Genomic DNA, 27412 nt, shown 5'->3' with positions numbered 1-27412 from the left:
AAAACCCTTTCTGCCCATCAATCCCATCTCTGTGCACAGTCTGATGAATCACACAAGTTCTCTTTTGTACCAGAAGGAGTAAAACCAGGCACACCTTTCTGTAACTGCTGCTGCAGGAGTGTCCACTGTGAGGAAAGGCGAAGGGGACAGCGGCGGCTGGGCAGTAGGGAGCATCAGGGACACCCCACCTGGCTGGGCTTTGGCAGCTTGAGTTAGACCAAACACCAATTTTAACCACGGTTAGATAAATTGAAATCCCCCTATCCACACCCAAACAAACTCAGAAGCCTTTCACAAAGTGGCAGTGCCCAAATCTCTCAAACCAGCAAACTCTGGGCACCGCTTAACACACATTTCTGTCACTCACACGGGACGTAGAATAACTGTGCCTTGCAGCCTGCAACTGCTATTTGCTCCAAGGCCCAAATCCCACATCCAGCTGTGCCACAGGGTAGGCAAGAAGTCTTCTGAGGTCTTTTGCAGATAGGATGTTCTTTTTGTATGAGCTTTTTAAGGAACTCACATATAAATTCAAGCTAACTCATGCCAAAAATGTAAATACTATTAGAGGGGTTCATTATTTTATGGAAAAATAAATTGCAAATTGTTAAATTTGGAAAATATTTAAATGAGGACCAGATTGTGTTTACCCACTGAATGAAGAGTACAATCACAAAAGAAATCTGTTTAAAACACTTTGAAGGGAGAAGGAAGGAAATAACAATGGTTTTGAGTGTTGCTTCATGTAGAATACAGAAAGACTACAAAACAAGTAGCATTTAATTTAAAAAATCTTGCAAAAGAAACTCCTGTAAGGACCTATTTTTTCCTCTAAATCTTGCTACATGTGGTCCAAAATCATCCTCCACCATCTTTTGACAGCAGGGAATGCCATGAAGGCAGAAGGGGTGTGCAGCTCAGACTGAGGCAGCAGCGACCCACGGCTTGGTGCACTGCAGCTGCTCTCGCCTTCCTCTCAGGCACAGGGCAGATCACTCTCCTTGTTCAGGGACCTCAGCCTGACAGCTAAAACAAAGATTTAGAGTAATCCCTCCTTCCACAAACGGCCCTTGATTCTACTGCATTAATTGATTGGCAAGAGATAGGTAATACCTGATCAATCAGCTGGAAAAGACTCTGTTTTAGAAGGGAAAGAAAATTAGGATCTCTGCAGAATCAGCATCATGGTAAATGAAGCTTCTGAAGATGCAAGAAATACACTTTTTCTGCTTGTCTTTAGTCTGACACTGATCACTTGCCCTTTGTTTACAACAACAAAACATACACTGAAAACATTTCTATTAATGCTGTGCTTTCCTTACATCTACAAATATACATATACAAATCATCTTAGAACAACAACAATGGTAAAATGAACAAGCCTAAATATATGCTAACCTGCAAGATCATGTTTTCAATCTATGTGACAAATATTCCTTTTCATTCCTGAAATGTCACTGAATTTAGTCATGGTGTTTAAATGAGCACAGAAACCTGCCTAGCATACATTATTTTCCTGTAAATTCAACAAGATGCATCAAAGGAAAAAATACCCAATGCCTTTGTTCTATAACATTTAAAAGGCAGTGCTTTAAATGTTAGTGTGAAAACTAAGGCTAATGAAGTGTTCACTTGCAGCTCATAAACAGGCAACATAAAACCATAGTAAGATAAAAGCTAGAAAAATACAGCAGATTTTTTGTGGTATGACTACTAACTTCAACCAACTTTCACTATATGCTTTTGTATGCCCCCAACACAGGCATACTATGATTTGGTATCACTTAGTCCCACTCTGTGCTTTGATAAAATGTTTGTAAGTGCCTTTGTACAATTCCCAGCAAATATTGCTGAAAGAAGTTTATAAACCAAAGCAACAAGCTGTACAAAACAAAACATATTTTCCTCCTCTTCGTAAGAAGTACAAGGAAAACACATGTGTTAGCAATTGGAAGTGCAGACCAGTGTGCAGACCTGAAATACTTCAATCTTTTTCTTTTAAGTGGCACATCTTCAAAAGAAAAACTTCTTTTAGTTCCTACAGGGAAAAAAAAACCAAAAAAAAACCCAAACAAACAAACAAAAAAAAGCTAAGGCAAAAGACAGAGGCACAGACTTCATTTGCTGCAAGGTCACAAAATTAGGGCCAGAAGAGTGTGCTCCCCTCATATGTGTGAGCTGGGGGCAGGATCCCTCCTGGCTGAGGGGAGCAGAGCGTGGGGCTCAGCAGCTGCACTGCTGCCAGCACGGGGCAGCACAAAGGCCCTGCCTTTTGGCCACGGCAGTTTACAAACAGAGGCATTCTGCCTCAGCACTGGAAACGAGAGTCGTGTCGATTTTAAACTGCCATGTGAATGTTCAGGGGCTGCCGTGTTCTCTGCAGATTACTGCAATCTTTCTGTGTAATTCCTCTGTGTGTATTTACAATCAAATACACAGTTTCTAGATTAAATCTTGCAAGATATATTTTTCAATAAAATAGTGTCACATTTAGTGTGCCTTTGAAAACCATCAAAATGAGAAAAAGCTCATCAAAACATATTGATGGAACGTTTTCTGGATTAAATAAATATGGATACTGAGCAGATTTTTGCATACTATTTCTAGTGGGAAATTCAATCATACATCTGAACTACTATGCCAAGAACTGCATATAAGCCTACACAAAAAATAGAACCTCATATTTTACATATATATATACGTATATATGAAGGGTACTGAATGAAATACAGACTGCATTTAATGGGACAGATTTTGAAGTCTGTGGAAATACCCTTATTGGGCATATGAAATACCTTCAGGAACAGACTTTTCATTAGGTACAGACTTTTATTTCTAATCCTTTGAATCTCAAGAAAGACCCTCGTCTAAAATTCAGTATACATGTGTTTGGCTTTCATTCACTTCCACTAATAAACTGAGGGGAAAAATGTTCTGTACAGTGTCCTGATTTATGGTACTGTTTTTTAACTAGGGACAATGCAACAGATGTTAACATAAGTGGAGGAGTTGGTATGAACAAAAACCCTGCTGTCCTATTCTTACCTTACAGCCATTCCAGCACTGCTATAAACAGACTGACCCACACGCAGCTGTGGTTTGAAGCCACAGCAGAGCAATTGTTAGTTTCACCATGTGCTACGACACTCTGCAGATATCCTAAGCTTTCAGATTTTTTTCCGATTTCTTCTGCAGATATCCACTCTCACATTATGGTTTGCTACTGCCCACTAAATCTTGTAATGCAACCAACACTCTTACTGCATATATGCAAGCAAAGCAGTTGATGAGACAAAGGTAGAAAAAAGAACTGAAGCTAATTACCTCAGAGGTCCTAGGTGTTTCTTATAAATTTAAGACCAAAGTAAATATTGCACTACTTCTATTGGTGATCATTAGCAGACAAATGTTCAGCGTTTTCTTGTCATGTGAAGAGACAGCACTCATGAACCACACTGCAAGTGGACAATCAAGAAATTATGAGATCAACTTACCAAAAATTAACCAGAACAAGAAACTGCTATGTGTTTTAATGTCTCCCTTTTTGACGTCTTGAGCCTGTAAGCTCATCTTCTTGAGTAGTAGAAAAGTTAAAGCTCCAGAAGTGAAATATTAGGGATTATTTGTAATTCTCAATTATACGTGAAAATGTTCTCTTCCATTTACAAATTTTCTTTAAAATTTTTGAGTTTTAATGGCTTTATTTTCACTAAGGCTTAAATCTGGCAATATCAGATTTATGTAAGTTGACGATTAAATTTACACTTGAAGTGCTAAACAGAAACAGCAAGGGAACCACACAGTTATAAGAATTTTGTGGGTAATTCATACTACAAAGACTTTTTAGTAGATTGCAAGTTGCTTACAGTGCAGAACCCCACTATGCAAAAACCCCACCACCATAAACAAACTAACAAGCAAACCAGCTACACCTTCTGACCTGAAGAAACGTAGGACTAACTGTGCACAAGTTCTCCAACAGCCTGGACACGATATGGAGGGCTTATGGGGGTTTTATACCACCTCAGAACAGAAAAGCACAGACAGAATTTATTTCTCTACGTCTAACACTATGCCAAAAAGCCATGGAGGCTCTAAAATAGATCACAAGATGTTAGAACTTCACCTCAAACAGTACAAATTCACTTGCTGCCAAGTCTACAGAGGGGAAAATTAATTAAATGAAGGGGAGAACATATTGTTAGGTCTGACAGCAGAATCAGAGCTACCTTCTTGAACCAAAAATTACTTTGACAAACAAATCAGAAGGTGTCTCTCCTATCTCTTTTTTGTTTTCACCAGAGAGATGCCATCCAGTACTCACTGAGATTTGGCTGAGACATTGCCATGGTCCTCTGTGGTGCCGGTGTGGACGTGGCTGCAGGATGGTGGCTAATGTGATTCAGTGGCTGGTTCATAGGTTTTCGAGGATCTTGCCATGTTGTAATTTTTTCTATATGACTGAGAAAGAAAAGATACAAGCTTAACATAAAATACCTGGTATATTATTTAGACAGTTAAGCATAATGTCATGAAAATCCTGTTTGGTTTTCTTATTCCACATCTGCCCTTGTCATCTCACTCTCACCCACTTGAAATTATCTATCATCTGGTTGCTCACTTTTTCTTCTGATCTTCTGCCCCTGCTGTTCTAATTTCTTTTTGCTCTACTGCTGAATAATTACTTTTACTTGAACAATTGAAAAATTCTATTGTCATACTGAAAATCTGTAATACACACTCATCTTCAGATTATTTAATTGTCTGAAAGTTGTTTACTCTTGTCCTACCAGTCTTTTTCTAAATACACAATGTATGGCCATTCTTCACTCAGCAATGGTCATTTTCCTGAGTATTGAAGAGACAAGTATTTGTCTTGCCAAATCCAACTGCTTTCTTGCTTTCCACATTATGAAAACTATGTCTCCAAGAATACCAGCAAATATTCCCACTACCAAACCAGGCAGATTACAGCTTTATGACTCATGTGTAATCACCAATTTCTCTGTAAAGACACTGAGAGTTTTTATTGCAATGTAGTTAACAACATACCTACCATTTCAGTATGCAAACTCTCATATACATGCATTCTCCCAAAAACAGTGGAATCATGCACAAATACACATAAATTTTACAGTGAAGTAACAATAACAATGATCCCTGTAAAATATTTTTGGCCACAGAATTCAGCGGTAAAAGAACTATGGTTTTGTTGCAACTGAAAGTTTACACTGAAATGCATCTGTTTTGTAAGAAATTTAACAGGAGAAGCATTTTAAGGATTAGCATGTAATTCTATTTGAAACAAGAAAAGAAAAAGGAAGTACATTGAAGCAATCAATAGTCTACTATCTATCAAGGGATTGCCTGGCTTCAAGCCCAACCAGCTAACCAGGTAACTGTCTGTACTGGAGTGGGCTCTCCTCTATTAGCTCTTTAGTCACAAAGAGGAAAGTCTTTAAGAAGAACATGTCAAGAGGCATAAAAATTTAAACATTCTGTGTTTGGAAAACCATTTTGATTCAACTTTCATAAAAGAACAGCCTAAAATTTTTACTGAGCTCCATCTTAAACTTATCATTGCTTTTGCAGACCCCAGTGGCACGAACACCACTGCTGTCACCACTCCACACCCAGCTCATCACCAGACCAATTTCACAACCAAGTTTCAGTCTATATTGTGATGCACATCTTGGGTATTACCAAAATAGTGTGAATTACAGGAAGTTAAAAAAGAAAAGAACCTAGACCATTTTTTAAAGAACAGAAAAACGTGACATCTTTATGCGGTCTGTAGCCATTTTCTTCTCCTAATATTTTGCATTTAATGTACAATTCTCAAACGGAAGATCACACTTTTACATGATTGTTACTCAGCTTCAAACTGCTGAGTCACTTCCTTTCTTCACAGCCTCTAGAGTATTTGTTAATATTCACAATGAAACCACTCACCATTGCTTCTCTCTAGGATTAAAACATTTAATAAATTAAAATTTATTCTCCCGTCACTGTAAATTTTTATTACATTTTAGCTTTTATTCTCTTTACTCTTATATTTCAAGTGTAAGAATTCTTGCATACAGTGCATGAAGTCACAGAGCTTCAAACTTCAGCAATATCTTGCCTCATCTATAATATTGAAATAGAACTATGTAGATAATTAAAGAACATCTACGACTTACTTCTATAAGATTCTTATTTGAGGAATATTCAAACACATGACAAGGGAGCCCCAAAATCCATACTAAAGTTCTCACTTTCAAGTTTTTCATAAGCAATTTTTGCATCTCTTATTATTATAAATCCTAATATCAGAGCTGGCCATTTTTCAACAAGGTCTTCATTCATAAACAAGCAGAACAGAAAAGCAGAGATGTCCATTTTACTTTCTGATTCTGCATCATGAGTGAGACTGATGGGGGTCTCCATATGCAAACCAGAATTTTACATGTTCCAATAAAATCAGGGAAAGTTAAATATTTACAAACTCAATGATAAAAAAACTCAAATGAGACACACAAGAATCTGACAAATAGGACAGAGAACACGCTACCATAGCTGCTTCTCCAGCCTGCTCAGATCATGGCATTCCCACCCATAAAGTCCTGCAGTGCACCAATACTGCAAGTAGCAAATTGTATCCCAACAGTAGACCCTCATTAAAGAAAAATTAAACCAAAGCTCAGATATAAACAGCTGAGTATTTTACTTGGACTTCAGGATTCTGTTCCACCTGTTGCACCTTAGCCTTTTGTTAAATGCCTCCTGTTTGGGTATCAGTCTCCTGCTTTGAAATGTCAGAGTTCCCCTGAATTTGTGCTGCTGCTTCGTCCTGCATTTTGTAACTGCAAGGCTCTAATCCCTGACTTCCACTGCAGCCTTGCCAAGACATCTCAGTGAGTTTAAATCAGCAAGCAGCAGCATTAGGGACACCAATTCTCTTTCTGCTTGTATGCACTCCAACAACCAATGTATCTCAGTGGGCTCTATTTTCAAACCTTTTTTTCGTGTTTTGTTTTGTTTTGTTTTTTCTGGTATTAGGAAATTCAGAGCAACTTATCTAAAAAGGTTGTAGGGGAGGTGAGAAAGACAAACTGATTATTCTGTAAGTGCACTATCACCTGAAATAACACAAACATGGAGTTTGACCAGCAGCGTGGAGCTTTTTTGGGGTACTTTCTCAGGGCTTATACATAGGGACTGAGTGTGGGTTTTGCGAGTGAGCCACATCAAAGTGAAGCTGCTGCTGAGTGGGAAGCTGGTGACTCACCACCTGCACAGCCCTCAGCTCTGACTCAGAGCCCCTCCGAGGGAGCCACACTCACACTGCCTTGGAGCACCTCCAGCCATCCAAAGCCAAACATTGGGAAATCTGTTTACATCTCCTGGAGCAGAGCCAAGGCATTGCCCAACCTTCTCTTTGTTCCTCTGCTCCCTGTAAACAAAAACAGCACAGAAAGAAAGTGTATTGGAAGTCAGAGGCCATTCACACTGCTCTGACACTGCGTGATGTGGAAGATACGCCTTTATACAGATGGGAAGTTTTTTAAATTTAAGAAAATTACCTCAGGGACACAACATTTGAGTCTATTGTCTGAGCTTGCTCAGGGTACTGCAGTGCAATTTCTGGTAAAACTACAACCAGGGCCAATCCCCACACTATTCCAGTAATCACCCCCATGCAGGATGCAGCAGCAAAAGGGGAACTGTGTACAAACTCACAGAATATTGGGCATCTGTAAAAGTCTAGTACCATCTACTTCTTAAAAAACTTACCTCTAGTATTCTTTTTTATGTGATCTTTTATTTCTTACAGTCACAGGTGAGGAAAATGCAAGATGTGAATGGGAATGATTTTTAGTTTTAGAAACAATTACCCTATGTGTACACGTCCAATTCTCCCAGAAACTAATGGAATTAGTGAGTATACGTGACACAGCACTATGGAACTAGCCTAAATGCTTACCAGTAGTAGTTACATTTATTGGGACATTTAGAGACCTCCAAACCCACCGCTCGCCACGGAACCACCTCCTCCCTAAGGATGGCAGCAGCAGTGGTGCCGCTGTCATACCTTCATGGGTGCCTTGCCTTTGGGTGGTGAGTTTGGCCAAGGGTAGGACCAGGAATCTCTGAAGGGGATCAAGAGGATCAAGAAAATGCTATAATTAGGTGGTACTTCACAGCAGCTTATGGCAGCTGTTGGAATGGTGGGAGGACTGGCTGGGGGTGCCACAACAACTGTTGCCAGAGCGAACGCAGCCTGTCACCCTCAGCACTGCCCCTGCCTGTCCCACCAAGGTCACCTTGTGCCAGCACCTGCCAGCTCTGCAGACCTGGGGATGCACTTCTGTTACTGCCATCCTTCTAATCCAAAAGCAGGAGGAATTTACTGTTCACTAGAAATCAGTAGGTGAGAAACATTTTAGATTACCTCTTATAAAAACACCTGCGCATATGCTATATGTTTTCCTGGATATTGAAAGACAATATTTGAATGTTTCTTGCTGGGAAAGGCAGGACATGGTCCAACAACTGCATGAGAATACAGTGTTCTCTCCTTAGATGCCTTCCTTTGCCATGCTGCTTTTCCCCTTCTCTCACCACAGACTGGAAAATTTCAAGAGCGAAGCTCTGCTCTCATTACAACATGAAAAGACTCCATGGAAAGTACAGCACCATGACCTAATGTAACACATGCACCTGTACATTTGATTACTTTAACTCTTTAAGCAGACTGCAGCCGTCCCTGTGATGTAGCAGCTACCTTCAAACATGGAAGAGACAGTCACTTCTCCTACAAGTGCTTGAAAATCCTACAATTTCAGTAGGATTTCAGCCCAATTTTTATGGCTTGTAACTTGTTTACTGCTCTTTTAAATTCAAACTTTTAAGTGGAAATGGGACTGAGTTAAATTATGATCTGAATCACATCCTGCTAAGGACAATGAGCTTCATGCTGGCATGAACCCACACAGAAAACGTTTGGAGAAAATTCTTGGTTGGCATCAACAGTTTACATGCCAGACTGTGCCGACAATGCATCAATGTCATTAGGCTGGCACTTGTCTCAGACTTTTTTTCAGATTATATTCACATTACCAAAAAAAATGTAACGTGGAAAGTTTAACACAATGAACACAGCTAACTCAGTGCTGGCTTCTCTTCACTCCCTTGCAGTCATGCACTGTAATACCACAGTTAATTATCTAATCACATGCTTTTTCTGGAGAGTACCTGTCTTACTCACAAAGCGCATTTCACTATTCAAACTCTGCTCTATGAAGTATTTTCTTAAACCTACATGCAGCTTCATCCCATACCTACTGCAAAATTTTCAAACTCCGCTCTAGTGACAAGTGTAATAAACTATCTTTAAAAGATAATGAGAAAATCATCACAGTGAAACTTCAGACATGTCCATTAGGTTTTGCAAGGCTATCCCCATTCTACAGATCAGGGGTACAAGATATGTAACAGTATTCAGCGCTTTCAGGGAGTACTTTGAAACACCTAGCCCCTGAATCTACAAAATATGCATTGCTTTTATGTTCAAAATCCTGCTGGTTGTTTCAGATACATCAACAGACTGATCTGCCTGAGCCTGCAGCCCCATGTGAAGAAAATGGAGAAAAATACTTGAAAAGAAGAGGACAGGGCCAGGCCACTGCTCTACAGCACCCTTTAGCCAGGACAGCATCAGCTGTGAAATGGCTGAGACAGTGTCAGCCAATGTCACAGTCAGTTCTGCTCTTGTGATTTTTGAGAAGGAAAAAGTGGGAGAGATTAACAAAACTCTACAGCACTATTTTCATTTTACACCAAAATCAGACATCAAAAGTCACATGCTGTACTAAGATTTTAGTATGAAGAACTTCCCTCTGAAAAAGAAGAATTTTGCATATTTTCAGGCACTTCCAAAGCACTTGCTGGCACTTCAGAGTAACCTGGTGCACCCAGTGTGTCCACAGCAAAGCACTCAAGATGCCCCCACAGACACTTCAAAACAACCAGTGGCTCAGCCCAAACATCTACCTCAGCAATTTAATTATATGCCAACATTACTCACTGTTAATAAGGAATGGACAATATTCTGCCTTATTCAAAGCCAAAATGTTAATAATATTTTGCAAAAATCACGTACCCAGTATATACATGTGAAACTAAAATAGCTATTAGGTGGAAGAGCTTAGAGATGCATGCTCCTGATTCCATTTCTGCTGTTCAACAGTTGGAAAGAATGAGAATATATCATTCCTTACATCACTAAAAGCACACAAATATAAAATCCAGTATTTCTCAATCACTTTCCTTTAGAGTGTAGAAATTAATAACACAATAGTTCGGCCACTTGTTCCTGTGGGAGTTCAAGTGAGGCTCTGCAGTACTCCAGCTCCCAAGTTTGAGCTAACCAAATTCATGGCACTTGCTTTTTAGACACCAATAATGTTTCATGAAAATTACATGAAGCTTTAACAAGGAGCTACAATGTAATTATTAAACTGATTGAACCATGGACTTTGTTCTCCTGTTGCGTATTCATCCTCATCTCTGATCTTGAAGCTGGAACATTACATCTGTATTTGAATATTTATTACACTATGCTAAGTAACTCCTTCAGTGAAGAGAGTTGCTCTTTTCCTGAATTAGTTTCAGCATAATTTGCTGTGAAGAGAACTTCGAGAATGTCCTGCTAAGCTCCCCTGTAACTGACTGATTCCATTGTTGGTGCACATGGAGGCCTTAAAAAACATTAAACTAGTTATACAAATGGAAACAAAACACCCTTTGAGTTCTATTGACAACTTAACCTTTAGAATTTGGATGAAATCCCAATTCTTGAGAGAAAGAAAAAAAAGGTATTGAATGAAGCTATTATATAGAGCATTCTTAGGGTTTTTAAAGTATACAGTATATAATAGCATTAATGCATTTGTTTGCGTGATGAGTGCCTGTAGCACTCATATTTAAAGAGACATATAATGATTTTATTAAAACGATGTTTATTTTATTTAGGGGAATATGTAGCCATTTGAAGACAAAGCATCTTTTGTGAGCGATACATGACATTTTCAGAGGTGTGCAGTTTCTGAAATTGTTGAACAGGTTATAAAATGAAAGGTTCTATCTGTCCTCTCCTTGAGCTAGAGGGCTATCACCAGGTCATGCTGTGAATGTCTCATTTTACCAGAATAAAAGCCATGTCAAAAGGGACCATATTTAGGAACAATCAGGATTTGCATACATAAAACATAAATTGATGCTGAATTGTAACAAGAATGGGAGAAGTGGCCCAACCTAATAAACAGTCTTTGACTACCAAGGTGGAATTTCTAGACAAGCTGTTATTACTTTAACATAGTCTGCATTCTAGTAGAAATGAATGCAAAAATAAGAACTCCCCCTTCAACTATGCAGTGCCCTTATAAGGACACATTGAAAATCTTCCCCAGGCAAGAAATGATGGTGGGATAGAAAAACAACCCAGAGCAAAACAGGACACAAAATACCTTTGAAGTTATAGAAAAAATACCTAACATTATATTCTACTGCACTGGCCAGAGGCAGAGAAATGCATGACTCCACGGAATTTAGTCTCAGAAATCTCCTCTGTAATCAAAATTTTTATTTCAGGTTTTGGTTTCTGAGTCTGTCAGAAAATGACTGTTAATGTTTCCAGGGCGTTGCGCACTTTGGCATGTGCATTAACATGCCCAACATTTTATTTTTTAGTGAATTTAATAAAAAAATTAAATTCACTAAAAAAAAAAAAAAAATTAAAAGAGGTTTTTTTTCTAGTACTGGTGCCTTTTTAATCAGAGAGTTTAGAGGGTTGAATTAATTGTCATAATACCAATAAGACTCTATTTTGCTATTTAACTAACATTTATGCACTGTTTTTCCTTTGTAATTTGAAGAATTACTTGTCAAGAGCTTCAGATCATTGCAATATATTCAAGTGCATGTCTGTAAAAGGTTTTTGTTGCAGAAATAAAACTATTTTCTACTCTGTAAGTAGGCCCATCTGCAATCCTGCCTACCTTCTGATTTTGAAATCATACAGAGAACAGCATTTCTTCAAAAGAAAACAAAATACTGTTACCAAAGTCTCTAGAGTTTCTTTCCACAAATGCACAGCAGTTGTTCTAACTTTTTCCTATGACAAGCTCCTGAACTGCTTGGTCAGGATTTCCAAACAATAACACAGATTGGTTTGAGGAGTACCTTTGCCAAACAGACAATCCTCCATCACTAGAAACTGAACACTGGCTCAAAATACACACATTTGTGCAAAGCAGTTCCTGGTACTGCAGCTCTCAGTCAGAGATCATTCTCACAACCTCAGCTTTCAAGTCAGTACATTTATTAAGCTCCAAAAAGGCCAAAATAACTTCTGTTCACTGAACAGAAGTTCAAAATAACTTCTGTTCACAGACAGCAATACTTATATTTTAATATGAATGCCAGTAGCTACAGCACAACAGACATGCAGAGCCAAACTAGATACTAATTTATTTTTTTTTTTTCCTTCCATGACCCAGATCCCTAACTCTTCAGAGCAAGATTTATATCTTGTAAATAAGACCTTGGTCTGCCAAAGAGCAAATGCAAAACATAACCAACTAAACATAACCAACTAAAAATATTGATGAGGCAACAAATTTAATTCAATATATCACTGACATAACTATTTAGATGAATAAAATTATTTTGGGTCTATATTTATCTACCTCAATAGTGGTTATGAGGTAGATAGAATTATTTAAAATACCAAGCCGCTCAAATCTCTCAGCACTATAGAAAATAATTTGTTATTGAAATATCATCAGGAACAACTTTGTGACTGGTACCTGTAAACACTGAAGTTTTATTCACTTGCTCATGATTCATAACACTTCTATTTTTATCCAACCACAAATTGTGGTTCTTGATCCCTGCTATCCTTTTAAGTGTTATATGATGCAGATTAATCACAGAATCATAAGAACCATTGTTTCAAATCCATGTATTTAAAGTTAAATAAACACTACAAATTTCTTTTCCATGTGCAGTATGTACATAAGGACATGAATACATGATTACTTGATGGAGTTGTTCTGCCCCAGCATTTCTGCAAGGTCTAAAAAAGCTTCCACTCAGGTCTCTACTGACCCACCTGCGGGTCGGTGGCACTGGTGACATTCTTACAGACACCAGAGGGGCTGAGAATCCTCACCTATCTAAAAAACCACCAACACAGCTGCTTCTTGTTCCCCTCCAGCCCCCACCCTACAAATCCAAAACTTTCAGATCTCATTCCTAGAGCAGAAAAAAGGCTCCAGACACCACAGGCAGAGAAAGCAGCTATCAGGATGCCTTTGGCATTTCCTCTGCAAAATAAATTCAATAGGAAAAAATCTGCTTCACTTAAATGAATGCTGAGACAACCATGACCTTGAATGCATCAGGACTTATCTTACTTCCTCCATTTGGGCCATTTAATCACTACTGAGAATACAGCAAGGAAAACAGACAATTCAGGAGATACATAATTCTTGAACAGACAAAAGGTAGAAAAGAATGTTACCCTCTTTGTAAGTCCTCAGAAGGTGAGGAAAAGGAAAGCAATCAACCAAACTCAGCTGCTGGAGCTAAGGGTTGTGGAGCATGGCTCTTTCTTCTTCCCTATAAGATTAAGAAATCCATTAGGACTTCTAATACTCAAACACACCCCTCCACTTTCAGGGCTGAAGAAATGTCTGATGGATTCTATGCAAATAATGACAAAACCCTGTCTTTTACCAACATCAACATATTCTCTACTGTTCCCTACTGCCCATTTAGAGGGGTCCCTCACAACATGGAAAAATTGCTATGGCTTCAATCTCTTACATGGCATATGCACATAAGAAAAATCCCATCACTTCTTTCAGTGGAGTCAGAAGAAACAAATTAAAACTGGTCAAATTTCTATAAACATCTGTTGGTTTACCTGTTTTTATTACCCTCTCAATTTTGAAGACCAGCTTAGAATATTTAAAAAAAGGTCTAAAAGAAATGGTTCTTTTCACAGTCAGCACTAGTTATCCACTTCTCTCTGTTCACACAGCTTAGAGTTATGTGCTGCAAGGGCCTCAGTACCTCACTCTAAGAGACAAAAATGGGATCAGGTTATGAATAACTTTTTCAGAAGCTTCTTACAAAACTCTGACTCCAAACATATTCGTTCCAGCTGTTCAGAATTTTAGTATACAAAGGTCAGGAGATGTCCTACTTGGATTATTTTTTTATTATGATTCATGGTGGAGGTGATTAACTAGCAGATGAATTTTTCTTGGACACTATTTCTACCTTCCATATGAGCTGATTAGTTCCCATGGAAGAAAAGGCAGGACAAATAACCACACTAATCGCCAGGGTTCAGAAAGCTGACCTTTTACTCAAATCCCAAAACTAACGTGTATCCAGGAAATCCTGCCAGACAGTCACTGTTTGCAAATGGTTGGGAAACATGACCATTTGCCATGAAAAACAGATGAAAAGCAGGAGCTGGTTAAAAGACCAAGTGTTTTCTCAAACAAAACATTTCCAAAATAAAGAAACAATGTCTCAAAACTGACAGTTGACCTGAGCTTAGGAAGGGTGACAGTTCTGCACTGGTGTTCTCTGTACATGAGAATTTAAAAATGAGACCAGAATTTCAAATAAGATTTAGCTGAACATAAGGAATTTCTGTCATTTCTGACACTGCAGTAATATTCCAATCAAACAGAGTCTATTTGAAAATAAATATTTTTAAGATTGAAATATTGACAAGCAAGGCTTCCCTTAAGCTCAGAATAATGTATAAAAATATCAGATGTTTAGCAGTGTAGGTGCATCTTACTGATTTCTAATGGGGTGCAAGGAACACGTGCCTCAGGATTACTGGTATGAGAAGATGGGCACAGGTCACAGGAATACACTGTGCTGTACTCAAAAGGAATAATGCTGTGAAATGGAGGCAGCACAAATCCCACATACTATTAGCAAGTCAAATGCAGTCCCTAAATCTATTTGTTTAGGAATGCAAGAGAATGACTGATCAGGCAATGTTTAGCCTAGACATTTAACTGGGCTAACAAATACAACTTTGACTGGGGAGTAGTGTGGAGTGTGTGTGTGTATATGGAGTGGCTGGAGAAAAATGTTACCTACCCTCAGAAAAGGTGTGGGTTTTTTAGTACTAAAATGTTGTATCATAGCTACAAAAAATGCTGACACTGACTGAAAAACAGAATTTAAAAGGCAGCATCCTAAGTGCTGTAAAATTTCCTAATACATCTTTTAAAATCTGGTACCTAACATGTAGTTTTAAAAATCTAGTAGGAATGAAATATTTCAGACCAGCTTCTTACCTGAAAAAGTCTCCCTGTATTTCAACTGGACTTCTTATTAAATAAATGCAGAATTATTTAATAGAAACATATAATATCCTGAGCTGGAAAGGACCCATGAGGATTATCCAGTCCAACGCCTGACTCCAAAAGGGAAACTTAAAAGTTGAACTAGCTATCTGAGAGTCATCCAAACACTTTTTGACCAACAATGGGCTTGGGGCCAATTCCCTGGGGAGCTTGTTCCAGTGTCTGACTGGCCTCAGTAAGAGCTTTAGATTGATGTCCAGTCTGAGCTTCCCCAACGCAGCTCTCAACCAACCCTTGTGTCCTATCCCCAGGGATGGGGAGAAGCACCCAGCACCTCCCTCTGCTCCCCCATGAAGAACTCACAATGTCACAGTGTTTTCCAGTACCTAAGATATTGTTTACCTGTTATTTTCATGCAAGGCTCTGTCTGTCAGTGCTTACACTGAGTCCTGTCAAAATAAAGGGGTCAAAATAAAGGTTGCACAGCGAACTAAAAACTGCACCAAATTAAGCAGCAGGAGGTATGTCATTTATCAGCCCTGGATTTAAATTTGTAGTCCTTTTCATGGCACAGTTAACCCAGATATCTGAGGTTTGACCTCATACAGAAAAACTATGTGAACTGAAGAACAATTATGTATGCCTCATCTATGTTTAAAGAGATCATCCTCTTGCTTTAGATTACTTTAAATAATAAGCATGAAGTGAAAGTACAATTAAATATTTTCAAGATTTATTTAGGCCTAGCAGAGATGATCTGGCAGGTCAAGACTCTTGCATATGCCATCTAGAATTACACTATCAAAGGAATAGTTATTCTAATGTCTCAAAGAAATAATTCAATTGTAAACTGCAAACTCTCAGGAGCTAACATTAAATAATTTTTTAAAAGCTGTGGTTTATGTAAAATGTCACATAGAAATTAAATCTTAAAAACTGACATAGCTTTGTCTCAAAGACCCTATGGTGAAACACCTTTGCAACTTTTCTTTTTGATAAAAAAACCTGAATGACTAGAAAACATTTCCCTTCTGCCAGTACCTGAAACCCAAGCCACAACAGGGGCCTGCCCAACAGAGTCAGGAAAAATTCAGGTCTGTATCAGATGGAATTCTTGCAGTGATATGTTCCTTCCATATGCCCCCAAGAGGAATTTTAGTTCAGAATTTTCTTCTTCTCTGCTGTTCCTAGTACAGTCATCAAGAAAAAAACACCACTTCAAATAAGAGGGAAACATTGCTGATGGCTTTGCACTGTGCAGGTGCTTTATAAATAGAGTCAAGGTAATCTTTCCACACAGTATTTTACTTATCTGCAGAAGCCAAAACTGAACTTCACATATTTTCAACAGAGCTATTTCATTACAGCTCTGAGGAAGTTCATCTCCTATTTGTCAGTGTACAAAATGTGAGAATAACAGAAGTCTTTTAGCTTGACTTTTCCTTAGGATGCACCCCTCTATCATGGGGGACATGAAGGACAAATCTTCAAATTTTCACAATGCTTGTGCTAAGGGAATAATTTTTCAATAATTTCTCATTTTTGTATTTACAGCAACAGTAAAGACTACAGCTCTCAGAGAGAAAAGAACAGTACCAAAGGCACAGGGATGGAGGACCAGATTATTCACAGCAAGGTCAAGCCTAGAACCAGTGATACAGCACAGCATCAACACCCCACCACTGAGTTAATACTTGGGATTGCATGTACTGAGAACCATAATCCCACTGCAGTGATTACTGTGGTATGGGATTTGTAATGCTCCACTTCCCTTTCAACATGTGGTCATTTTGCTTTTTACAGGTGCAAAATGTCTGTGGATATTTCCAGCACCCAAGAAGGTCATAATAACAAATCTGCATGCAAATCTGAGAATAATCTGCCTCTAGGATCAATCATTTCTACAGTAAAAAAAACCAAAAAAACCAACCAACCAAAAAAAAAAAAAAAAAAGAGCCATGCTTAGTAACCTGATTATGAATATGCAGGGTTTTTCAGTCTATTACAATTAATTAGAACATTTTATCCATTGATCATGTCATTCCATTTTAAAAAGATCTCAACCTCATACATGCCAGAAAGAACTCCCAACTTCCATCTCCCCATTTGGTCTTTTCTCTTGCTTTGAAAAGTAGTTGTGCTGAAAATCTGTCAGACCCAGTGCAGCAATACTGAACAAGGGGACAGAAAACATCACTCACAAAAGTGCAGAGGCTGCTGCACGGAAACTGCTTTCATCTGAAGTTTTCATATGAGTAAGTGTTTTTTGGGTTTTGGTTTTTTTAACAAGATCATCTTAAATTGTTCTTCACATGAGGTCCAGATAATAGGAGAAAAAACAGTGAAACTGTAATATCCCCTCAGAATCTAACAAAGAGTTACTTCCAGTTTGCTTTATACCTTTAGAAATTACATTTTAGGTAACAGCATGCATTTCTTTTCCAGTCTGTCTACTTCACAGCTTCCTGTTTTTTCTAGAAAAATGAATCAGACATTTGTTTCTCTAAGATAAAAAAAGACCACTGAAAATATTGTTCTAGTAGAAGCCATCCTGACAGAAAAAGGAAATGTTCATGAGACAATATCCTCAGTAGAAGGCATGCTTTTAGTAAAGCAAACCAGGCAGTACCACAAAATGACTCAAATAAATGCAAACATATGTCTGTATCTGCAGGAAAAGCAGCACAAAATGGAAACTGACAGTATCTTAACTGCATCACAGTTTGTTTTATCTGCAAACTTATGCTCTTTCGCCCTTTATTGTCCAACTCTTAGCTACAAGAAAGATCTGTCATGATTGCTAAAAAAACCGTGGAAAACCTCAAAATTTAGTGAATGTTTTGAGCAGCATTTGACCATAAATATACAGCACAAATACCAGGATCATTCCAATGCCCAAGTTTTAGCAATTATTTGACAAGAGAATCAGCACAGGAGCTGCTTTCTGGAATGTGCAGCACCTGAAACTGCTTCTGTTGCACCAGACTGCTCCCTCATTTCCACACTGCAGTACAAAACAGGGACCTGCCATGGCAGCATGACCCTTCATGCAGATATTTGGCAATGGAAATCGTGCCAAATTTGCCAAATAATTCACAAGATATATATATGACTAAACAGAGTTTATGGAATCAAAGTTAGATCTTCCCTTTGTCTTCAAAGAAAGACTACCACAGAAAGAAAATAAACATAATAATGTGAATTATCCAGTCACTGCAGATGACCGTTTAAAATAAGATTTCTTCATATATTTGGGTGAGCATTAGCATGGTTAACACCAAGAGCTGTTTTTTCATTTATGACTTATGGACTTAAATTGCTAAGGTTTTTATAAAGTTACAAATCTCAAACCAGGAGCTCTCCTAGCTTTGAAAAAGCTTTTGTAACATACATGCCTTTACTGACTAGTAATCTTTAACAAAAGCTTAATTTCTTTTACATATCAATAATTTACTACTGCACTTTCAGTAAGTTATAAATAGTCTCACTAGAAATCTCATTTACTCTAGTTATTAAATTTTACATTGTCTGCTCTTTTGCAGTAGCATAATTTCATTGATTTTCCATTCCCACAAAGTCTTCCAGTAACAGACAAAAAACAAAATGCAAACTATAGAACATGAATAAAGAAGTAGAGCCCCCCACCACTTCTAATAAAAATTACACTTTATCTAATATTATAACATACTATTGGTAATGTCAGGGCTGAGAGAGACAGTGAAAATAACATTCCCTGACTGGAAAAGTCTTTATCAAAAGAATGGCTGTCAAAGCATTATACCAGGTATATCCTCTGCAGTGTGAAGGGATGGCAAGAGGCACTGGCATCACCTCTCCTGCTGGCAAGGCTGCCATGTCAGAGTTGTAGGCTGCAGAGACTCACATTTATTCAAAATGAAAATGGGATCCACAATTTCCTCATAAACTTCACTCACATCAAACTCTCAGTTTTGATGTGTCAGTACAATTCAGCCTGCTTTATACCTTTAGAAATTACATTTTAAGTAACAGTAGGCATTCCTTTACATCATCTTTTCTTCATCATTCATTTTGCTTCATTTGCAAAAAATATTTTCCCCAATCTCTGAAGCAAAAGCACTTATATTTCTGTTTAGACACATACAATAGAATGAGTAAAACATGAAATGGGAAATGCAGTATCAAAACCAAATGTGAAATAAAAAAACCTTCTGTGAAGAATTCCCACACAAAATTCTGGCTGTCAGCTCCAAAAGGCTAACCTTTTCTACATTCCCCACAGAGCTGCACAATGATGCCCACACAGCACAGGCTGCACTGATTTACTCTGCTTTGTTTGAGTCCAGAGACACCTAATGTAGGTGAGGGCACTGGCAGGAGGCTGCAAAGATGGGCACCCGCAGGATGGAACTGCCTGTGTGCTCCGAGATAAACCATATGGAGCACATGTCAAAATTAGAAAAGCTGCTTTTGTCCAAACAGTCTGACTAAGCAGACAATCCAAAGCCTTTCTCATATGGCAGTCACTTCTATTCCTGAAGCATTTGAAAATACAGGATTTTAAGAAACTTCTGAAACAACTTTGCCATTTCTACCTTAAGATTACAAAAGGCTGCTTAGGCAAACAAACAAACACCCAACAATTCAGTTTTGTTCTTTTTTCCTTTCATTTTTTTTTTTAAAGGTGACTTACAACCCACATTGGTCAGATGATTTTATCAGGTGAGGAGACCTTTGGAAATATGATCTGAAAATCTAACAAACTCCAGCTGGGTAAGGTGCCTTCCTTGCACATACCTCTATGTGCTCTATCTTCAAAAGCCTTTGGGGAGTTGCTGTAGTTTGTACAAACTATAGCTAGCTTTTGCCAGTGGCAGAAGTGTATTCAAAGAGCAATCTGTATTCCTTTCAGGGATTTTGAACTCCTGTTGCTGGCAGCAATCAATCAGGAATCACCAGCAACTGCCTGTGATATTTTGGTGATAAAGTCTGAGCTGATCCATGGGAACACAAAAGGGTGTAAGCTTGCATGGTAAGAAACAACGTCCATGAAGCAATATTTAAGTTTGATTACTGTACACTGCCTGTTTCAATACACAGAAGTTTTTTCATGGACAAGAACAGATGCTGAAATGAAGCCCAGAAAAGAAGGCACAGAGAAATTACATGATTTCCGAAGGGACACGGTCGGCAGCACAACAGGAACCTCACTGCCGTTTCCTTCAGCCCAGGTCAGCTCCCAACGATTCCCACTTCCTGCTGCTCAGAGGCTGCTGAGCTCAGGGGCCTCACAGTGACAGTGAAAACTAAGAAAATACATCAATCAAGAAGTTTTGAAAACTTCTCTAAAAGCCCACACAAAATTTAAGGCTCGCAGTTCAAACACTGTGAAAATAACATTCCATGTTATTTTCAATATTACCTTCAATAATTGCTTGACGGAGGACTATTACTGCATTTTGTAATGCTTAAACCTTTTCTCACCAATCCATCATTGGAAAACAGGAATATAGAACATTTAATAAAAAACCCAGTAGACAGACAAGGAAAATCGATCACAGGTAGGAAAAAACTATTACTTGTGGTACAAGAAAAAACTCAAAAGTAGCATGGAAGCATCTTGCTAGTCTCAAACCTGGAAGACTGTCAGAATAATGCGTCCAAAAATTATCAGGGACAGATCAATACCTGATAAACAAAAAGGAACATTTTGATCATGCAAACAGAGAGGGGTCAGCAGACATGATCAGAGAAACAAGTCACGGCAGGAAAAGCTGTGTCTGAACCTGCAGCTCTGCTGTGCTTGTGCTGTGACTGCTGATGCACACGCTGTGAACCACGAGGACATGCGAGCAGCCGCCTCCTCTTTCACATCTGCCTTTATACTCCATTATTTTCTGGTGACACTCTAGGCAATTCTTTCAGTTTTAACACAATATATTCTGCTCAATTCTCTTAGCAAGGCTGTGCCTGTCTCTGCAGTGCAGCTTCCATCACATTTGCCTTTAAAATAGTCATAGGTAGGGAAAACTGCAGTGTTCCCAAGTTTTCCATTCTTAAAGAATTCTCTAGGTCTGGACTTTGAGTTAAAGAAAATAAAAAGATCCACAAACAAACAAGCAAAGAAACAAATAACCCCCAAATATCTCCACCCTACATCATGCTGACCTTTCTCTCCCTAAATGAAGAGGGAAAATGCCACAAGTCTTTATGTTGAAACTCAGCCCACATGACATTTCCTTTGGATTTAATTGCTTTGATACAATTTGTATCTGCCAATCAAGCAAGGCCCCTGAGCACCAAACACTCTGTTACAAAGAAGCTCTTGTCCTGTAATAGGCCCCGACATCAAAAAGACAGAATGTTCAACTTCAGCCAAAGCATCCAAAAGGAAACAAGCCAAAGCCCAACCACTGACTCTTCCAACACTATTTGAAGGAGTGAACAGCAAAAATCTTGAAAGTAAGACTTTACAGATTCTATATTGTCAAGCCTGTTTAAAATTGAACACATCCATAACCTTCAGAAGCAGACATTTCTCCACACTGTCATTTATTACTTATGGAGTAAAGATGGTCAGGCAGACCAGCTTTTAGATATTGACTATAGCAGCTCACAAACATGATAAAAATAAACCTACTATTCATTTTCTTTCTTTGCGCAACCCAAACCATTTGTAAAGACAAAACCCTTTCAGATGGGTTCAGAGAAAAGGTCCAGTTTTCATGGTAGCATTCTTAAATAACGCCTGTATCAATTCTATAGATATCTTTCTAAGAATATGCTAATTGTTACTATTTCCTAATCATTAATGCAAAAAAGCAATTGTATTTTCAGCTCATCTAATGAGATGAATGTATGACAGTTGTTTTCCATTAATGCACAAGTACTCAAGGACTTTGGGTTAACACTATGACTTAAAGGACTAACTTAAGACAAATTTCATTAAACCAATAATTCCATGTGCACATTATTAATTTATTATCTTAAAATTGTACATAAGTCTAATATATCAACACAGTAGTTTGTAAAGGACAGCTACCACGGATTGCTTAAATAATTTAGAAATGCATACAGCAAAATTCAAATTCTGCTTCTAGACAGCTCTTTACAAGAATTTTCTTAAATATTTCCTCAAAGGAAATTCTTCTTGTAAATACTTCTAGGGTCAGTGCAGTCTTGGTTAAAGCTTTCTTCTTCACTGGTGTTTCACTGATACTTTAGGATACAAAATGTAGCTTGTATCCTAACTCAGAAAACTCAACGGGAGAGGGAACTGGATCCCATCCTGCAAATCAAATGCGTCCCTGAAGCAATTTTATTCCATATCTGCTTCAGTCCTCAGATTTTATTAAGCTCCACATTAACCACCAAAGCCTTTAAAGCAGCACTGATGACATGATTTTTAGATTCTGAAAAAACCAGTCTGTTCATCATGGAAAGACAGCATCTTGGACCAGAAAATGAATAGATACCAGCCTTCATCAGAAACTCTGTAGCTGGTCCTACTGCCAAATTCAGAGAAGAGCAGCTCATGGATCCTTGGTAGTTTTTAAATGGAACTCCAACATCATCCTCATTAAATCAGCACTTGAGGAGCAATCAAACAGACCCCTAATGCTGTCAATTACAGGTTGAAAATTCAGTTTTGATGTGTGCATTCCAATCTCAGAACTTCTTAAGTATCTCTAAAATGAGTTATAAATGTGAGCTATGGTTGAATTTCTGACAATTAAACTTCAGCGGTGCATTACAGCTTCTTGCCTGTTAAGAACTCTTTAATGCACTCAATTTTGGATAAAAGCCATTGGCAATGATACATCCTGGTAGTGTCTAGCACGTTACAATTTATTTTTAATAAAGGGATACTGGCAAGGGGAAGAGTTCAGGCTCTAAGTCCCACAGGAATAACCACTGGAAACAGGGAACAAAAAAATTCACTTAAGGTGTGGACTAAATGCTCCAAAAGCCCCATGAATCTGTGAAATGTCTCTCTGTACTGCCCAACGCCAAAGCCAGCAGGGATGCATGGCCTCTTGCCTTGCACCACTCCTCTCCAAGGACCAAGGAAAGCCAAGGCCATGGGAGCCCCCGGCAGGACAGCCGTCACACCCTGAGGCCAGACCTGTGCGTGCAGTGCAGAGGCACCAGCGTGTTCCACATTCCTACCAGAACCTGAGTGACCTCCTCAAGCACTGCCCATCTCCTCCCCCACTTCCAGCTGTGTAGCTACATGCACCAAGATGGAAAAGTTTCTCTATGACGAATGCTGTGCAGGACCAAGCACAGTGTAAATTACCAATGTAAAATAACAACAGTCTCTACAGAATTAACACAAATGCTTTTCAAGGAAAGACCATATTAGAAAATCACTTCAGCAGTTCAGCTATCTTAGTGCTATTTGTTTTGTCATTCTCAGGAAAAAAGATTTTCATTGTACTTGTGTTACTTTTTATAGTATTTATATTATTTATATTACTCTTCTGCTGTCCTGCTGAACACGCTTAGTTATATAAAACTGGTCATGTGTTAAATCAAGTTCTATTCCAACAGAAACCAGTAAGAAAAAATCTGAACATTTTGAGTAAATGAAGTATTGTAAGTAATTAGCTTCCTTATCCCCGAGCAGAACTTACTGGCAAATATGTCTTGATATGGCAAATGTTTACTGTAACATTTTAAAAATAACAGTGATAAAGATAACAGTGGCAAAAGTTTCACAAATCTGTTTATGAGAGTCTGACCGAGAAGATCTCTACACACATTGAGAAAATATGAAACCCTCAGTCTTCATTTGAAATATGAGGCTGCACCAGCTAAACCAAGTTGGTATAAAGTAATACTTGAAACATTCTTTTTACAGAATATGTATACATAGCCCAGCATGTAGTTCAATATGCAACTGACATTCCCTGCTCACGGCGTAAGAGCAGGCAGTAGGCCTGTCTCTACAGAAATGCTTTTTATCACAAATAGATCACACTTACATTTTTTTCCACACATGCTCACAGAGAAAAATGCTTTAGATAACATTGCTGCAAGTGTGTGTTCATTAGCCTGTTTTCCAGCCCCCACTTATGTGGTTTGGTATTTAATTACAGGGTGGAGTGGTCCCCAGGCTACTTATGTTTCTTCCAGTCACAGCCAGAAAATTTCTGCAGGAACTGACATGCAGGACTGCAACTGCTTCAAGTTGTAGCTGGTTCCCCATCAACAAGGTTAGCTCACTGTTCATTGAAACTCACACTAGTACTTCTGTTAAATAATTATTTAAAATATGTTTTAATACAACAAATTGCATTCTAAACTTCAACAGATAATTAAGGCTTTAATAGGACCTATTATGTCTATTTACTTTCAATTGGTTTCTCAATATTTTTTTGCTAATGCCAAGAAACAAATCTTTATCATTATGCTGGAAAGCATTTTTTTTCCCCTTGAGTATAGAGAAATGTAACTTTGTATGCCTAGTTTAATCAAATATGACTTTTAGCACATCACCTATTATTGTACTGCACACAGCTTTAAATGCTGCTTTCCATAATCAATCTTAAATTGTATTTTCACCTGAAGAATATTACATCATTTGTAAAATAATATCATTCACATGAGAGCATTTTATAGCTAAATATTACTCCCCAAAGCATTGGCGTATAACAAAATACATTGAAGGTATAAAGAAATGCATTATTCCAATTAATTTTTATATAAACGAGAGAAGTTCTATTGGACAGATAAAACTGGGGAAATAAAACAAATATTAACTTAGGTAACAAATTACATGCACAATGCATATTATATTTTATATTTAAAAGAATGTTGTTAATCAGAGTATTACTGTTGACAGGATTTGGAAAAAAAAATTAAAACCGCTTGGAGCCTTTTACCTATGCTTTCCATTTACTAAAGGCCTTTTATTTTTGGCCTAAGCAACAAGAATCCATTGACTTGGAAAACTTTGTCTCTAGGTCAGAAATGCATGACAGGAAGGTGAAACCACATGAGCTCATTTTGATATTAGTCAAAAGACACAGAGCATACAAAGATTATATTATGCAATTTTTAGCCAGAGGTATCTGAAAACACTCCCTAGCCAAACCCTAGCAAGAATTTATATTGAATAATTACTTATGAATGGTCTGTTACACTGTTCCTGTCAGTCAGCTACTTCTCTGTAGCTTGTTCTATTGAGAAAAATCCATGCAAAGTGCAGAGACGTGAGATCTTCTCATTTAAGTGATAAACCAGATTAATAACAAACTTCTAAGTTTGGACCCTGGGACATATGCACACAGTATCATAAACAACATACAGTGACATACAGAAAAGTATTTACATGCTTTGCTGTTAGCTCAGAGTGTGACAAAAGGCAAAAAATCTAAACTCTGCAGAGTTATTCAGAGACTGGGCTCTTGAGTAATCCGTTAGAGATTCCAAACCCACAAGGCAAAGAAATCATTGTACAATCAAGTAATTTTTTTTTCACTTTTCTAAACAGTTTTGTCTCTTTTTCCCCTCACACACTGTTTCTATGACATTTATGATGGCTGAATACCCACACATGGGTGAACATATGTGAACTCAAGATTTTACTCTTCTGAACAAGAAGGCTGTAGTAAGCAAGTAAATCACATCCTGGAGTCCTGGCAGTTTAACTCCCTCAATATCCAGAGGTAGATGCTTCATCAGTAAATGTTTTATTTCATTAGCAAACATTTTATCTTATTTACCAAGTTAATGCAGTACGACTTAGTTTGCAATGAATCTGTAGCTGACTTACAGAATCTACCAAAATAAGGCACTGCTGCCTTACCACTTACTACAGCTATTGCTTATTTTCAGGCCTATTAAACGGCTTTGAATCAAGTGTCAATTGTCATAAATAAAACGCTCTGGCGAAAATGACTGGCCAGAAGAGATATCGGCAGTTGTGTTACCACACTTCCCAAAGCCTGTCGCTAGAACAAGGCGGCCTCCTGCGCGTCCCGGCGGACGGGGATGCTTCAGACCCACCGCGGCCGGAGCCGGGCCGGGCAACTCCCACCCATCCACAGCCCCTTCCACCTTCGGCAGGTCACGGGCATGCAGAGCTCTGCTCCCACGTCCCAGAAACTCCCTGAAATAACTGGCTTTCAACTTTTTCTCAAAAAAATTATGTTTCAGAATCTTGGACGTGTGGCCAAGCAGGAAAGAAATTCGTTATCAACAAACACGGCAGGACTTCTCACTCGCCTCTCTCCCCCCACCGGGAAGGGATTTCCCCCCCGGAATGCCGCACACACCCCGGACCCGGAGGCCACCCCGCCGCCTTACGGCGCAGCCCGCTCCCGGCGAGCGCCCCGCGATGCCCCCGGCCGCTTCCCCCGCCGCACTCACTTGAGGAAGTAGCGCTGCCCGGTCTGCGTGAGCGCCATCTCCCAGCCCGGCGGCAGCGGCCGCTCGTCCGTGACATCGCAGGAGCGCTGCCGAAGGTGCCCGTGCTGCGGCGCCGCGCCCGCGCCGGGCAGCGAGGCGGGCGAGGAGTGCGAGCGGACGTGCACGGGCGCCAGGCGCGGCGGGGGCCCGCCCGAGTCCGTGCTCGACTGCCGCGAGTGCGAGCCCGAGTCGGGCTCCCTGAAGAAGGACTCGGGCAGGATCTTCTTGCGCCAGGAGCTGGGCCTGGGGTTCATCACCGCGTTGAAAAGCGCCTCCAGCTCCGTGTCCAGGTCCTGCGTGACGTGGATTACCTGCTGCCCCGGCGGCGGGGCCGCGGCCGCGGGGTTCATTGTCCGCGCCTCTGGCCCGGCGGCGGGCGCAGCCGTCCCGGGACGGGCGGTGGCCGGGGCCGGCCCCGCTGCCGGGCCGCCGCCGAGGACGTGCCCTCCGGAGCGGGCGGGCTCGCCGGGAGCAGAGCGGGCGGACGGAGCCTCTGCGCCCCCGCCAGCCGCGCCGCTGTCCCGGGCGGGCGGGGCGGCCCCGGGCAGCGCGGCGCCCTCCCCCCGGCGGGCAGCGGCGGGACGGGGCAGCGGCGGGACGGGGCAGCGCCGGGACGGGGCAGTGCCGGCGGC

The 27412-nt window shown here is 39.5% G+C and overlaps 1 protein-coding gene across 2 annotated transcripts in view; it reads right to left on the bottom strand.

Moving 5' to 3' along the window:
- Nucleotides 1-27412, bottom strand: part of WWTR1 (WW domain containing transcription regulator 1) — a 44116-nt gene extending 16704 nt beyond the window's left edge. Inside the window, exons 1-2 of one of the 2 annotated variants that reach the window (XM_054639581.2) lie at nt 26742-27412; nt 4325-4461 (exon numbers count right to left, since the gene is read on the bottom strand). In XM_054639581.2, the coding sequence (XP_054495556.1) occupies nt 4325-4461; nt 26742-27130 (526 nt within the window). In that variant the 5' untranslated portion in view covers nt 27131-27412. The remainder of the gene's footprint in view (nt 1-4324; nt 4462-26741) is intronic. The other variant, XM_077183601.1, reaches the window with a different exon arrangement.

Source organism: Agelaius phoeniceus, chromosome 10 (genome assembly GCF_051311805.1).
Source record: "Agelaius phoeniceus isolate bAgePho1 chromosome 10, bAgePho1.hap1, whole genome shotgun sequence".
Taxonomy (NCBI): Eukaryota; Metazoa; Chordata; class Aves; order Passeriformes; family Icteridae; genus Agelaius; species Agelaius phoeniceus.
Note: the sequence above shows the minus strand (reverse complement) of the source record. Positions and strands in the feature narration are given on the sequence as shown.